This window comes from Lethenteron reissneri, chromosome 66 (genome assembly GCF_015708825.2).
Source record: "Lethenteron reissneri isolate LAM-NWPU_2019-01 chromosome 66, ASM1570882v1, whole genome shotgun sequence".
NCBI classification, from domain to species: Eukaryota; Metazoa; Chordata; class Hyperoartia; order Petromyzontiformes; family Petromyzontidae; genus Lethenteron; species Lethenteron reissneri.
This window is the reverse complement of record NC_083844.1, coordinates 6,415,123-6,430,705: the sequence shown is the minus strand read 5'-3', so window position 1 is coordinate 6,430,705 and position 15,583 is coordinate 6,415,123. Positions and strand designations below refer to the sequence as shown.

Here is a 15,583-nt window from a genome sequence, read left to right as displayed (position 1 = left end):
GGGGCGGAGGAGGGGGGGGGGGGGTCAGACATTTGTGACGATGTGTGACGAGGGGGGAGGGGGGGGTGGGGTTTGAGAAATGTGACGTCACATCAAAAAGTGCAACTTTGCAGGTAGGAACAAGAGTTCCCATACGCCTCTTCTTGGTTCTTTCGGTAAAGTCACGTAGAAGGGAAATAACAAAACAATAAAACTAAAAATATTACTTCCCTTCTACGTGACGACTTTACCGAAAGAACCAAGAAGATGAATCCCTGCAGTCACGAAAGAAGCTTTAAATCGAAAGTTCCCACACTGCCCACCAGGGATTATTTGTCTGTCGTGCGTAGCCCCTCCCACACACGTAGCACGCTCCCGGATTGGTTGAAGTGCGTCACGTGACTGCGAGATTTCTGTCCAAGCAAATTCCTACCTCTCCGTACTCATTGACATGTTAATTTTTTCTCTGCCCCCTCCCTCTCTCTGCCTCCGCCCCCCTCTGTCTATTTAAGGCCTCCCCACAGAGATGATCACCCCTCTCTGTGCCTGTGTTACTCTCTCTCTGTGTGTATCTTGGTGATATCTGTCTGCTCATATGTCTGTCTATAGATCTTGTTGTCACCTTCAGCCTCGATAACGGCCGGATCGGCGCTGGTCGGAGCGCAGACCATCGTCCGGCCAGATCAATTACCGTTTTTGCAGGTGCTCAATGCGGGTACGGAAAATGTCTGTGTCCCAGCCGGCACGGTTGTGGCACATGCCACCACGGCATTTACGGCTCACGATTGTTCGCATAGCCAGGGAGTGGTTGCTGGTGTTTCCGAGCCTGTGGCTTCGGATGACCGCTGGATTGCTAGCTTATGTGACGGAAATTCTTCCCTGTCTGTGGATCAACGGGGTGCGCTTCATAAATTGTTATTGACGTATTCCGATGTGTTCAGCTCCAATGATTTGGATTTGGGACGCACCTCATTGCTTCACCATCACATTGCTACAGGCGACGCTGCCCCTATTCGGTTGAATTCGCACCGAATGAGTCCGGCCGAGCGAGAACACGTTCGGGGGGCAGTGGAGGATATGTTGGCTGCGGATATTATATCGCCGTCGAACAGCCCATGGGGCGCGCCTGTGGTTTTGGTTAAGAAAAAGGATGGCAAATTGCGATTCTGTGTTGACTTTCGAAAATTGAATAAGATATCGGTGGCAGATGCGTATCCCCTGCCGCGTATGGACGACTCCCTCGACGCATTGTCGGGGGCTAAGTATTTCTCTACACTGGACCTCTCTTCGGGATTTTGGCAGCTTCCCCTTGACGAGCCCTCACGGGAGAAGACCGCATTCCGTACGCCGCAGGGGTTGTTTCAATTTAACTGCCTTCCGATGGGGCTGAATGCGGCCCCTGCCACATTTCAAAGGCTCATGGAACTCGTTTTGACGGGGTTGCAGTGGGAGACATGTCTCATATATTTGGACGATATCATCGTCTTCAGCCGCACATTTGATGAACATTTAAGGCGGCTGGAGACGGTGTTCGCGAGGATGCGCTCCGCGAACTTGAAATTTAAACCAAAGAAATGTCACCTACTGCAACGGTCCGTCCGTTATTTGGGGCACATCGTGAGTGCTGAGGGGGTGTCTACGGACCCGGAAAAAACGGCGTGCGTCCGAGATTGGCCGACTCCGGTCACCGTGGGGGATGTACGTCGCTTTCTGGGATTTGCCTCGTATTATCGAAGATTTGTACCGAATTTTGCGACCATCGCGAGGCCCTTGCACCTCCTTACGGGTAAGGGACGTAAGTTTGCGTGGGGACCGCCGGAAGAGGCGGCCTTTCAGAGTCTGCGTAATCTGTTGGCTACCGCCCCAACATTGGATTATCCGGATTTCAATCAACCGTTCATTCTTGATACGGATGCGAGCGACACAGGTATTGGCGCGGTGTTGTCTCAGTCTAAAGGGGGCGTAGAGCGCGTCGTTGCGTATGGTAGCCGGGTCCTGTCGCCCGCGGAAACACGCTACTGTGTCACTCGCAGGGAACTCTTAGCCGTTGTTTTTTTCCTACGTCAGTTTCGACCGTACCTGTACGGCCGTTCCTTTATCGTACGTACGGATCATGCGGCCTTGCAATATGCCCTTAAAATGGATCAACCTTCCGGCCAGCTGTCGCGTTGGTTGGACACGCTGCAAGAATTTTCATTTCAAATTCACCATCGTAAAGGGGTGCGCCATGCGAACGCAGACGCACTTTCTAGGTTGCCGCAGCGCTCCCCTTGCAAATGTGCGTCGGGGACGCAGAGATGTGCGCCCAGCCTACCCCCCCCTCAGCCGGTGGTATTGGCTGTGGAGAAGTCGGATGCTACTGTGGAACCGGGGCCGACTGATGGGGTTTTGAATCTGCCACGGTCTGTTTGGATAAGGGAGCAAATGATGGATGAGTCGTTAGTGTCCTTGCGGAAGCGATCCAAAGTGGAGGTTGGGGGTCCGGTTACGGAGGGTGCGCCGGAAACCGCGGTCCGAGATGGTCTGCTTATGTGGAGGGAAAGTCTCCAGGAACACTGGCGTCTAGTGGTGCCTGCGTCCCTCCGATACGAGTTGATTAGAACTCTCCATTGTGACACGCTATTACATCTGGGTGTGCAGAAGACCTTGTTGACGTTGCAACGTCATTATTTTTGGCACGGCATGTCGACGGATGTCGTGGGGCACGTCCGCGCGTGCCCTGACTGTGCCCGGCGTAAGCCTCCTAAACATCCTTATGTGCCACCCTTACAGTCAATTCGGGTGTCTCGGGTCAATGAATTGGTGGCACTGGACATTTTGGGACCTTTCCCACCTTCGGCGAGGGGTAATAAATATTTGCTGGTCGGGGTTGAGTACCTCTCCCGTTGGCCGATGGCCTGGCCGTTGCCCGATCAATCGGCCGCGGCCATTACCGACGCCTTTTTGTTCGGATATGTTATGGACAAGGGTGCGCCGGAGAGACTCCTTACGGATCAGGGCCGAAATTTTTCTTCGAAATTATTGGCGGAAGTATGCGCGGGCCTAGGGACTAAGAAGGTCCGGACATCCCCATACCATCCGCAAACGGATGGTATGGTTGAGCGGCTAAACCGGACATTGTCTGCCATGCTGTGCCACACGGTGAGTGAGCAACAATCGGATTGGGACCTGCACATCCCGGGGGTGCTTTTGGCGTACAGGATGACTCCTCATGCGGCTACGGGTTATTCGCCATTTTACCTTATGTATGGTCGGGAAAACGTGCCGCCAATGGATGTGCAGATGGGAACCGGTGTGAGGGGACCTTGTAAACCGCTTCCTGACTACATTCGGGACACTGTTCGCCGGGTCTCGGAGGCGCGGGAGAGTGCCCGTGTGGCTACGGCCAAAGCTCAGGCCCGAAATGAGAGGTACGCACGGCGTTCCAAAGGGGAGTGCCCCTGGAAGGTTGGGGACCTGGCCTGGCTCCATTGCCCGCAGGTGCGGCCGGGTACCTCTCCCAAATTTCACAAACCTTGGCGAGGGCCTGTCCGCCTCATTGAGGTTCCTAATCCTCAGTCGGCGCGTGTTCAAATTGGTTCTCGCCGCTGGTTTGTTCACACGTCGCGCTTGAAACCGTATGTTGCTCCCCTACATGATGCATCATCTCCCAATGTTGCCTTGCCGGGGTCTGTTGCTGCCGACTCTCCCCCGCCTGCGTCCATTGATCTTGCTAGAGCGCCTGTCGTACCTGTTCCAGGCAGGCCGGCCTTGACACCGGAGGGGACGAGGCGCTCTGCTCGGAGGGTGCCTGCCAGATCTGCGGGTCCTTCGAGCCCTGCAGCCCTTCCGACCCCGCTGCAGACGCATCCGCGGGACAAGCCCAAGACTGATCCTTCAAGGACACGGGACGTTGGTGGACTTCCAACAGCGACAGGGGGATTTCACCCTGTCGCTCCTCAAACTCAATCACGTTCCCGTTCCGCGGATGGGCCGCCGACCGTCCGGGACGGGCCGGCGACCCGCACACGCTCTAAATCCCTTGTGTTTCGTTGATTGTTATGTTGTATTGTTCTTACTGTGTATTTATTGCCTGCTTCTGCTACGTTATTGATTGTTGAGTTGTGTTGATTGTTCTTACTGTTATATTGCATGCTTGGTGTCCTTTGGTGTGTTACGCTCGGGTTCGCCCGCATTACTGTTGGTGTTGTTCAGCCGAGGTCGGCTGGGTTTTTCTCCACGGGGGAGGGTGGTGTAATGCGGGCGCGGGCGACCTCCCGGATGTGACGTCACGGAGAGGTGGAGTTAGGTGACGTGGGAGGAAAGGTTAAGGTTCTTAAGGGAGGAGACCGGAAGAGGAAGGCAGAACGAGTGGGACTGGACCAGAGGAAGGCCACGTGGGCAAAGCCAAGGGGTGGCAGCGGCGGCCAGCGGTGGCCAGCTAAGGGAGCAGCCAGCGGAGCTGCGAGAGAAGACAGCGGTGGGGCGGCTGGAGAGAAGGCGGACGAGGAGCTGCGGGGAACACAGCCGGCGAGGCTGTGTGTGAGGGAGAGGCTACGAGAGCGACGAGAGGAGAGAGAGGCTGAGAGAACGACGAGGGGAGAAACTGCAGGAGAGCAGTATCAGTGTCAGTATAGAGTCTTATAGAAGGACAGCCGTGCGGGTTAAGAGAGAAGAACCGAATAAAGGACACCAAGCCAGACATCGTGGTCGAGTCCTTTATTACATAAATAATAAAATAATAGAATAAATAATAGAAATTTCTATAATTTTTTAATTTTATAAAAAAATGTATTTCTTCTCTTATTTATATAATTTATTTGTATTATTTACTTTTTTACCTCCGTGACTTTACCTAAAAAAACCTAAGAGTATAGACAACACGTTCTACTTAATTAAATCGACTTTTTAATGATCGTTTTCTCCTACAACATCAGAGTGCAGCGCCACATTGAATACGCACTACGATGACAATAGTTCAAAGCGATTTGAAGCATTTTATTTTATTTTGGGGGGGGCAAAGCTTTGTGACGTCATATTTGAGGGGGGGGGGGGGGTGGGTTTTGTTGTTTATGCCATTAATTGTGAAAATTCCGTCACAGTTCCTATGATCACTGTTTCATTGCTTTCATGGCTTTATTTTGGTGATTTCGAAAAGTGTATTGGTTTGGCCATGTTTGTGTTGTTGTAGTACAGAGTTAGACTGATGGCCTTAATCTTAGTTGTCTTGTGGTTGTTGTTGTTGTTTGACTTTAATGGCTTTATTTTGGTGATTTTTGAAAAGTTTTTTGGTTTGGCCATGTTTGTGTTGTTGTAGTACAGAGTTAGACTGATGGCCTTAATCTAAGTTGTCTTGTGGTTGTTGTTGGTTGTTTGACTTGCATCCCACTGGGATTTTTGCACACAGCGGTGATTTTTTTCTGCAATATTTTGCTGTCTTTTCTTTGATTTTCATGTTTGCACTCAGTCACATATTCACTTTAAGATGTTCATGTTTCGATTTAAAGCTTTCGTGACTGCAGGGATTCATCTTCTTGGTTCTTTCGGTTACACTTGTTTAGCCAGGAAAGCCTTTACCGAAAGAACCAAGAAGATGTTCATGTTTTTTGTTTGTTGCGGTTGCACCCGATTCAAGAGCCGAATGGCTCACAGGGCTACACCTAAACAGGTCCCTGCGGGGTGGGCTGGTAGGAACGAACAAATGAATGGCCATAATAAAATGAAATGGTGGGGTACGATACGATGGGAGAGTTTGAGGCCTAGTTCTAGGCTTTAGGCCTAGCTGTAGGCTTTAGGCCGCTGTGAGTTAATTTTTTTATTTAAATGTTTTAATTAAAAACTATCTCAGGGAATTATAAGAAAATGGTACACTTGTTTAGCCAGGAAAGCCTCACTAAGTCTAAAGGTTTTTGTAGGGTCCTGCCAAGTGTTTGCAGTAGGGGGCGATGTTGCTACACCTAATCGGACATCGGACGGACGGACGATATAATCTATTGTAGGCTGGTTCACTTCGTTCCTACCAGTATAAATGAACTTGAACGGACTTTGTGACGCCGTGTGACGAATGGTGGTGGGGGGGGGGGTCAAAAATCGTCCAAAATCGTCCAAAATCTCGTGATGTCATTTATGGACGGTCCCCTTTCCCCCCCAACCCCACCCACCCGCAGGACTTCAACAGCCCCCTGGAGTTCCTGCTACCGGCAACGGCGCCCAACAACCACGTGTGCACGTACTGGCGCGTCTCGTACCGCAGGGCGCGCCTTCGCGGGTGCCGCGATGGCGCCGACCCGTCGCTGCTCTACCCCGTGGCCGACGAGTGCCGCTGTTCGGCGTGCGACTGGCGCACCACCGACTGCACCGACCGCAGCCTCGAGCCCGGGTACTGCCGCAGCCGCGGTGGCGGCGGTGGTGGTGGTGGTGATGGTGGGGGTGGTGATGGCGGTGGTGGTGGTGGTGGTGGTGGTCATGGTGGTGGTGGTGGCGGTGATAGTGGTGGCGGTGGTGGTAGCGGTGGTGGTCATGGTGGTGGTGGTCATGGTCGTGGTGGTCATGGTCCTGGTGGTGGTGGTGGCGGTGGTGGTCATGGTAGTGGTGGCGGTGGTGGTCATGGTGGTGGTGGTGATGGTCGTGGTGGTGTTGGTGGTGGCGTTGGTCCTGATGGTGGTGGCGGCGGTGGTGGTGGCGGTGGTGGTGGCGGTGGTGGTGGCGGTGGTGGTGGCGGTGGTGGTGGCGGTGGTGGTGGTGGTGGTGGTCATGGTCGTGGTGGTCATGGTCTTGGTGGTGGTGGTGGCGGTGATAGTGGTGGCGGTGGTGGTAGCGGTGGTGGTCATGGTGGTGGTGGTGATGGTCGTGGTGGTGTTGGTGGTGGTGTTGGTCCTGGTGGTGGTGGTGGCGGTGGTGGTGGCGGTGGTGGTGGCGGTGTTGGTGGCGGTGTTGGTGGTGGTGGTAGAGGTGGTGGTGGCGGTGGTAGCGGTGGTGGTCATGGTGGTGGTCATGGTGGTGGTCATGGTGGTGGTCATGGTGGTGGTCATGGTGGTGATGGTCGTGGTGGTGGTGGTGGTGGTGTTGGTCCTGGTGGTGGTGGTGGTGGTGGCGGCAGTGTTGATGGCAGTGTTGGTGGTGGTGGTGGTAGCGGTGGTGTTGGTGATGGTGGCGGTGGTGGTGTTGGTCGTGGTGTTGGTGGTGGTGTTGGTCGTGGTGGTGTTGGTGATGGCGGTGTTGGTGGCGGTGTTGGTGGTGTTGGCGATGGTGGCGGTGTTGGTGGTGGTGATGTTGGTGGCGGTGGCATTGGTGATGGTCGTGGTGGTGGTGGTGTTGGTGGTGTTGTTGGTGGTGGTGTTGGTGGTGTTGGTGGTGGTGGTGTTGGTCCTGGTGGTGGTGGTGATGGTCGTAGTGGTAGTGGTGTTGGTGGTGGTGTTGGTGGTGTTGGTGGTGTTGTTGGTGGTGTTGGTGTTGGTCCTGATGGTCGTGTTGGTCCTGATGGTGGCGGTGATGGTCATAGTGGTCGTGGTGGAGATGGTCATGGTGGTGGGAGCGGTGATGATGGCGGTGGTGGTCATGGTGTTGGTAGCGGTGGTGTTGGTGATGATGGCGGTGTTGTTGGTGGTGGTGGTGTTGGTGGTGCTGGTGGTGGTGGCGGTCGTGGTGGTCATGGTGATGATGGTCGTGGTGGTAGTGGCGGTGGTGTTGGTCGTGGTGGTGGTGGTGTTGGTGGTGGTGGTCATGGTGGTGGTAGCGGTGATGAAGGCGGTGTTGGTGGTGGTGGTAGCGGTGTCGAGCATAGCGGAAGAGGCTGGGTGGGTCACTGGGGGAGAGGACATGGAGGTCACGGTGGAGGTCACGGTGGCAGTAACGGTGGTGGCGTTGGCGTTGGTGGCAGTGGTGTTGACAGAAGCGGTTGGGGTGGAGGTTATAGTAGGCACGGGGATGGTAGTGGTGGTGTTGGTGGGGGTGATGGTAGTGGTGGTGTTGGTGGGGGTGATGCTAGTGGTGGTGTTGGTGGGGGTGATGGTAGTGGTGGTGTTGGTGGGGGTGATGGTAGTGGTGGTGTTGGTGGGGGTGATGGTAGTGGTGGTGTTGGTGGGGGTGATGGTAGTGGTGGTGTTGGTGGGGGTGATGCTAGCAGTGGTGGTGTTGGTGGGGGTGATGGTAGTGGTGGTGTTGGTGGGGGTGATGGTAGTGGTGGTGTTGGTGATGGTAGTGGTGGTGTCGGTGGGGGTGATGGTAGTGGTGGTGTTGGTGGGGGTGATGGTAGTGGTGGTGTTGGTGGGGGTGATGGTAGTGGTGGTGTTGGTGGGGGGGATGGTAGTGGTGGTGTTGGTGGGGGTGATGGTAGTGGTGGTGTTGGTGTTGTTGGTGGTGTTGGTGATGCTCGCAGTGGTGGTGATGGCGGTGTGGGTAGTAGCAGTCGTGGCCAGGGAGGAGAATGGGATAGAGGGCGCATTTCACTCCACGCTGATGGCGGCAGCAGCGCCGGCGACGTTGATGGCAACACCAACGTCTGGGCAGGAGGGCGCCGAGGGCACAGCGATGACGGCGGCGCTCACGCGGGCGAAGGCAGCGGTGGCAGGCGTGGCGGATGCAGAGGGCATGGTCGCGGTGTTGGTCGCGGTGCTGGTGGCGGTGCTGGTCGCGACGTTGGCAGCGGTGCTGGTCGCGATGTTGGTGGCGGTCGCGGTGTCGGCAGCGACGTCGGCAGTAACCGTAGCTGGGCAAGAGGCAGGAGAGGACGATGCCGAGGACGCGCCACGTCTCCCCGCCACCGGGGCGGCCGCCATGGTGGCCGCCACCGGGGCGGTCGGGGGAAGTCTCAGGGGGGGCGCAGAGGGCCCGGGGCTCGACGCCCCACGGCACCGACGACGGTGGGGGGGTCGAGGCGTCCGTGGAGCCCACGGCAAGCGCTCGCCCTCCGCATGTCGTGAGAGGGGGGGGGGGCCCCCCGCGGGGGCCGCCCCCCCCACCTCGGGTGTGGTGGTGTTGGGGGCGGCGGAGGGTAACGGCGCTTCGGAGAATCGGTCTTCGGTTGGCGGACATCTTTGTTCGAGACTCTACCCGAGTGATCGAGTCACCGCGACGTGCGATTTATCGAACTCGATTTGGGATTTGTCGTGAATGATGTTTTGTAAATGCGACGTCGATATGGGTGCAGAACCAGAAGAATGGACCCATAAACACCCATGTCGGCAATGGCAATGGTTTGACCCATAAACAACCCCCTCATGAAGAACAGGGGAATGGTTTGACCCATAAACAACCCCCTCATGAAGAACAGGGGGATGGTTTGACCCATAGACACCCCTCATGTAGAACAGGGGAATGGTTTGACCCATAAACACCCCTGATGTAGAACAGGGGAATGGTTTGACCCATAAACACCCCTCATGTAGAACAGGGGAATGGTTTGACCAATACACACCCCTCATGTAGAACAGCGGAATGGTTTGACCCATAGACACCCCTCATGTAGAACAGGGGAATGGTTTGACCCATAAACACCCCTGATGTAAAACAGGGCAATGGTTTGACCCATAAACACCCCTCATGTAGAACAGGGGAATGGTTTGACCCATACACACCCCTCATGTAGAACAGCGGAATGGTTTGACCCATAGACACCCCTCATGTAGAACAGGGGAATGGTTTGACCCATAAACAACCCCCTCATGAAGAACAGGGGGATGGTTTGACCCATAGACACCCCTCATGTAGAACAGGGGAATGGTTTGACCCATAAACACCCCTCATGTAGAACAGGGGAATGGTTTGACCCATAAACACCCCTCATGAAGAACAGGGGGATGGTTTGACCCATAGACACCCCTCATGTAGAACAGGGGAATGGTTTGACCCATAAACACCCCTCATGTAGAACAGGGGAATGGTTTGACCCATAAACACCCCTCATGAAGAACAGGGGGATGGTTTGACCCATAGACACCCCTCATGAAGAACAGGGGTATGGTTTGACCTATAGACACTCCTCATGAAGAACATGACAGTAGTTTGACCCACAGACACTCATGAAGAACAGGGGAATGGTTTGACCCATAGACACCCCTCATGTAGAACATGACAATGGTTTGACCCATACACAACCCCCCGTCATTAACGGCACTGAAATGGCTTGGTCCGTGTAACCGGCATGAGGGGAGGAGAGAAACGAATCAAGTAGCCATTTTGTGGAGAGCCACGAGGTTTGGGTCTCAGGACAGGCGTAAGTTTAATTTAATACGGAACCTATAATAAGAAAATATTTTCTGTATAAGCTTACTGCATATGTACCGTATCGATTTAAACGTGCTATCTGCTTGTATAAACTGACAAAAATGTTCACTGTGGTTTAAAATATAACACCAATATAAATATGTGAATTTTTGGTGAATACCGCGGCGGAGGATTAGTGGCGGTGTGAATGTTTTGAGATGTTGATTTTATCGAAAAGTGAAACTTTGCAGATATTACGTGGGCATAATTGGTGGCTAGCGAGTGAGTGGGAGGGTCGTGAGTAATGGTGTGGGTCGTGAGTGAGTGAGTGGGTCGTGAGTGAGTGAGTGGGTCGCGAGCGAGTGAGTGGGTTGTTAGTGAGCAATGGTGTGGGTCGTGAGTGAGTGGGTCGTGAGTGAGTGGGTCGTGAGTGAGTGAGTGGGTCGTGAGTGAGTGGGTCGTGAGTGAGTGGGTCGTGAGTGAGTGAGTGAGTGGGTTGTTAGTGAGCAATGGTGTGGGTCGTGAGTGAGTGGGTCGCGAGTGAGTGAGTGAGTGGCGAGTGAGTGGGTGGGTCGCGAGTGGGTCGCGAGTGGGTCGCGAGTGAGTGAGTGAGTGGCGAGTGAGTGGGTCGCGAGTGGGTCGCGAGTGAGTGAGTAAGTGGCGAGTGAGTGAGTGGGTCGCGAGTGGGTCGCGAGTGAGTGAGTGAGTGGCGAGTGAGTGAGTGGGTCGCGAGTGGGTCGCGAGTGAGTGAGTGAGTGGCGAGTGAGTGAGTGGGTCGCGAGTGGGTCGCGAGTGAGTGAGTGAGTGGCGAGTGAGTGAGTGGGTCGCGAGTGGGTCGCGAGTGAGTGAGTGAGTGGCGAGTGAGTGAGTGGGTCGCGAGTGGGTCGCGAGTGAGTGAGTGAGTGGCGAGTGAGTGAGTGGGTCGCGAGTGGGTCGCGAGTGAGTGAGTGAGTGGCGAGTGAGTGAGTGGGTCGCGAGTGGGTCGCGAGTGAGTGAGTGAGTGGGTCGAGTGAGTGAGTGGCGAGTGAGTGGGTGGGTGGGTTGTTAGTGAGCGTGGGTCACTAGTGATTGTCCGGTTTTTCAATTCTTCCCTCCACGTGCATCTCATGTCCTGAAACACAGCACAGCATAGACACGGCCACTGTGAACTCACCAACATGGCCACTGTGAACTCACCAACATGGCCACTGTGAACTCACCAACATGGCCACTGTGAACTCACCAACATGGCCACTGTGAACTCACCAACATGGCCACTGTGAACTCACCAACACGGCCACCGTGAACTCACCAACACGACCACTGTGAACTCACCAACACGGCCACTGTGAACTCACCAACATGGCCACCGTGAACTCACCAACATGGCCACAGTGAACTCACCAACAAGGCCACTGTGAACTCACCAACACGGCCACTGTGAACTCACCAACACGACCACTGTGAACTCACCGACATGGCCACTGTGAACTCACCGACATGGCCACTGTGAACTCACCGACATGGCCACTGTGAACTCACCGACATGGCCACTGTGAACTCACCAACATGGCCACTGTGAACTCACCAACATGGCCACTGTGAACTCACCAACACGGCCACCGTGAACTCACCAACACGACCACTGTGAACTCACCAACACGGCCACTGTGAACTCACCAACACGGCCACTGTGAACTCACCAACATGGCCACTGCGAACCCACCAACATGGCCACTGTGAACTCACCAACATGGCCACAGTGAACTCACCAACACGGCCACTGCGAACCCACCAACATGGCCACTGTGAACTCACCAAGATGGCCACTGTTAGCCCACTCACCAGCCAATGGATTGTGTTGAATGGGAGGGCTGGGGTCCTTGTGAGCCTCCAGGGGCTGCCCTTTGTGCTCCTGAGGTGCCTGTTCCAGCTGATGCTGCTTATCCGCCTGTGAGTGGGGCGGGTGACAGCGTCAGTGAGCCTGGTGTGTTGTGCTACCTCCCACCACACGACGCAGCCTTAGTCTGGCTCTATGAGCCTCACCCATTAACTCTGAACCCTGATAATCCTACAGGAGCCTTAGTCTGGCTCTATGAGCCTCACCCATTAACTCTGAACCCTGATAATCCTACAGGAGCCTTAGTCTGGCTCTATGAGCCTCACCCATTAACACTGAACCCTGATAATCCTAGATGAGCCTTAGTCTGGCTCTATGAGTCTCACTCATTAACACTGAACCCTGAGCATCCTAGATGAGCCTTAGTCTGGCTCTATGAGCCTCACTCATTAACACTGAACCCTGAGCATCCTACAGGAGCCTTAGTCTGGCTCTATGAGCCTCACCCATTAACACTGAACCCTGATAATCCTACAAGAGCCTTAGTCTGGCTCTATGAGCCTCACTCATTAACACTGAACCCCGAGCATCCTAGATGAGCCTTAGTCTGGCTCTATGAGCCTCACTCATTAACACTGAACCCTGAGCATCCTAGGTGAGCCTTAGTCTGGCTCTATGAGTCTCACTCATTAACACTGAACCCTGATAATCCTACAGGAGCCTTAGTCTGGCTCTATGAGCCTCACCCATTAACACTGAACCCTGATAATCCTAGATGAGCCTTAGTCTGGCTCTATGAGTCTCACTCATTAACACTGAACCCTGAGCATCCTAGATGAGCCTTAGTCTGGCTCTATGAGCCTCACTCATTAACACTGAACCCTGAGCATCCTACAGGAGCCTTAGTCTAGCTCTATGAGCCTCACCCATTAACACTGAACCCTGATAATCCTACAAGAGCCTTAGTCTGGCTCTATGAGCCTCACTCATTAACACTGAACCCTGAGCATCCTAGATGAGCCTTAGTCTGGCTCTATGAGTCTCACTCATTAACACTGAACCCTGATAATCCTACAGGAGCCTTAGTCTGACTCTATGAGCCTCACCCATTAACACTGAACCCTGAGCATCCTACAGGAGCCTTAGTCTGGCTCTATGAGTCTCACTCATTAACACCGAACCCCTAGAATCACAGAAGAGCCTTAGTCTGGCTCTATGAGTCTCACTCATTAACACTGCACCCTGATAATCCTAGATGAGCCTTAGTCTGGCTGTATGAGCCTCACCCATTAACACTGAACCCTGAGCATCCTAGATGAGCCTTAGTCTGGCTGTATGAGTCTCACCCATTAACACTGAACCCTGAGCATCCTACATGAGCCTTAGTCTGGCTCTATGAGTCTCACTCATTAACACTGAACCCTGAGCATCCTACATGAGCCTTAGTCTGGCTCTATGAGTCTCACTCATTAACACTGAACTCTGAGCATCCTAGATGAGCCTTAGTCTGGCTCTATGAGCCTCACCCATTAACTCTGAACCCTGATAATCCTACAGGAGCCTTAGTCTGGCTCTATGAGCCTCACTCATTAACACTGAACCCTGAGCATCCTAGATGAGCCTTAGTCTGGCTCTATGAGTCTCACTCATTAACACTGAACCCTGAGCATCGTAGATGAGCCTTAGTCTGGCTCTATGAGTCTCACTCATTAACACTGAACCATGAGCATCCTAGATGAGCCTTAGTCTGGCTCTATGAGTCTCACTTATTAACACTGAACCCTGAGCATCCTACAGGAGCCTTAGTCTGGCTCTATGAGCCTCACCCATTAACACTGAACCCTGAGCATCCTACAGGAGCCTTAGTCTGGCTCTATGAGTCTCACTCATTAACACTGAACCCTGAGCATCCTACAGGAGCCTTAGTCTGGCTCTATGAGCCTCACCCATTAACACTGAACCCTGAGCATCACAGAAGAGCCTTAGTCTGGCTCTATGAGCCTCACCCATTAACACTGAACCCTGAGCATCCTATAAGAGCCTTAGTCTGGCTCTATGAGTCTCACTCATTAACACTGAACCCTGATAATCCTAGATGAGCCTTAGTCTGGCTCTATGAGTCTCACTCATTAACACTGAACCCTGACAACCCTACAGGAGCCTTAGTCTGGCTCTATGAGTCTCACTCATTAACACTGAACCCTGATAATCCTACAGGAGCCTTAGTCTGGCTCTATGAGTCTCACTCATTAACACTGAACCCTGAGCATCCTATAAGAGCCTTAGTCTGGCTCTATGAGTCTCACTCATTAACACTGAACCCTGATAATCCTACAAGAGCCTTAGTCGGGCTCTATGAGTCTCACTCATTAACACTGAACCCTGATAACCCTACAGGAGCCTTAGTCTGGCTCTATGAGTCTCACTCATTAACACTGAACCCTGATAATCCTACAGGAGCCTTAGTCTGGCTCTATGAGTCTCACTCATTAACACTGAACCCTGAGCATCCTATAAGAGCCTTAGTCTGGCTCTATGAGTCTCACTCATTAACACTGAACCCTGATAATCCTACAAGAGCCTTAGTCTGGCTCTATGAGCCTCACTCATTAACACTGAACCCTGATAATCATAGAGGAGCCTTCATCACCTCCTGCTGCTGCTGATGCTGCTGCTGATGCTGTTGCTGCTGATGCTCCTGTCCCAGCTGATGCTTTTGTCCATGCTGCTGCTGTTGCTGATGATGCTGTTGCTGCTGCTGCTGTTGCTGCTGATGCTGTTGCCCTAGCTGATGTTGCTGCTGCTCTTGATGCTGTCCCAGCTGCTGCTGCTGTTGCTGATTATGCTGCTGCTGTTGCTGATGATGCTGCTGCTGCTGTTGCTGATGATGCTGTTGCTGATGATGCTGCTGCTGCTGTTGCTGCTGCTGCTGCTGCTGTTGCTGCTGCTGATGATGCTGCTGATGCTGCTGCTCTTGATGCTGTCCCAGCTGCTGCTGCTGCTGCTGATGATGATGCTGCTGTTGCTGCTCTAGATGATGCTGCTGCTGCTGAAGATGCTGCTGCTGCTGATGATGCTGCTGCTGTTGCTCTAGATGCTGCTGCTGCTGATGATGCTGCTGTTGCTCCTCTAGATGCTGCTGCTCTAGATGATGCTGCTGCTGATGATGCTGCTGATGATGCTGCTGCTGCTCTAGATGATGCTCTTCCTGCGCATCCTCGTGATGAGGGAAGAATTGGCGCTCGTAGTTTGCGAAATCCTCCTCTGTGAACATCGGGGAGTCGTCCACGGTCTAGAGATGGAGCATTGCGGGGGTGGACAAGGGGAGGGGAGGTGGGTGAGAGGGTACGAGAGACTGAGCGGGTGGGTGAGTATGTGGGTGGGTGAGTGGGTTGATTGGGTGGGTGAGAGGGTGGGTGAGAGGGTGGGTTGGTGAGTGAGTAGGTGATTGGGTGGGTGAGTGGCCGAATGAGTGGGTGAGTGGGTGGGTGAGCGAGCGATTAACCGAGTGAGCGGGTGGGTGAGTGAATGGGTGAGTGAGTGAATGGGTGAGTGAGTGGGTGGGTGGGTGAGTGGGCGAATGAGCGGGTGAGTAGGTGAGCG

General features: G+C 53.8%; 1 protein-coding gene across 1 annotated transcript; it reads right to left on the bottom strand.

Moving 5' to 3' along the window:
• Positions 1 to 10,160: 10,160 nt before the first annotated feature.
• LOC133359955 (putative cyclin-dependent serine/threonine-protein kinase DDB_G0272797/DDB_G0274007) lies at positions 10,161 to 15,268 on the bottom strand. The gene is made up of 4 exons (XM_061578519.1): positions 14,631 to 15,268; positions 11,986 to 12,091; positions 11,223 to 11,272; positions 10,161 to 10,683 (listed from the first exon to the last, which is right to left on the bottom strand). The coding sequence occupies exons 1-3, from the start codon at positions 15,252 to 15,254 to the stop codon at positions 11,223 to 11,225; spliced, it is 780 nt and encodes a 259-aa protein (XP_061434503.1). The 5' UTR covers positions 15,255 to 15,268; the 3' UTR covers positions 10,161 to 10,683.
• Positions 15,269 to 15,583: the final 315 nt, after the last annotated feature.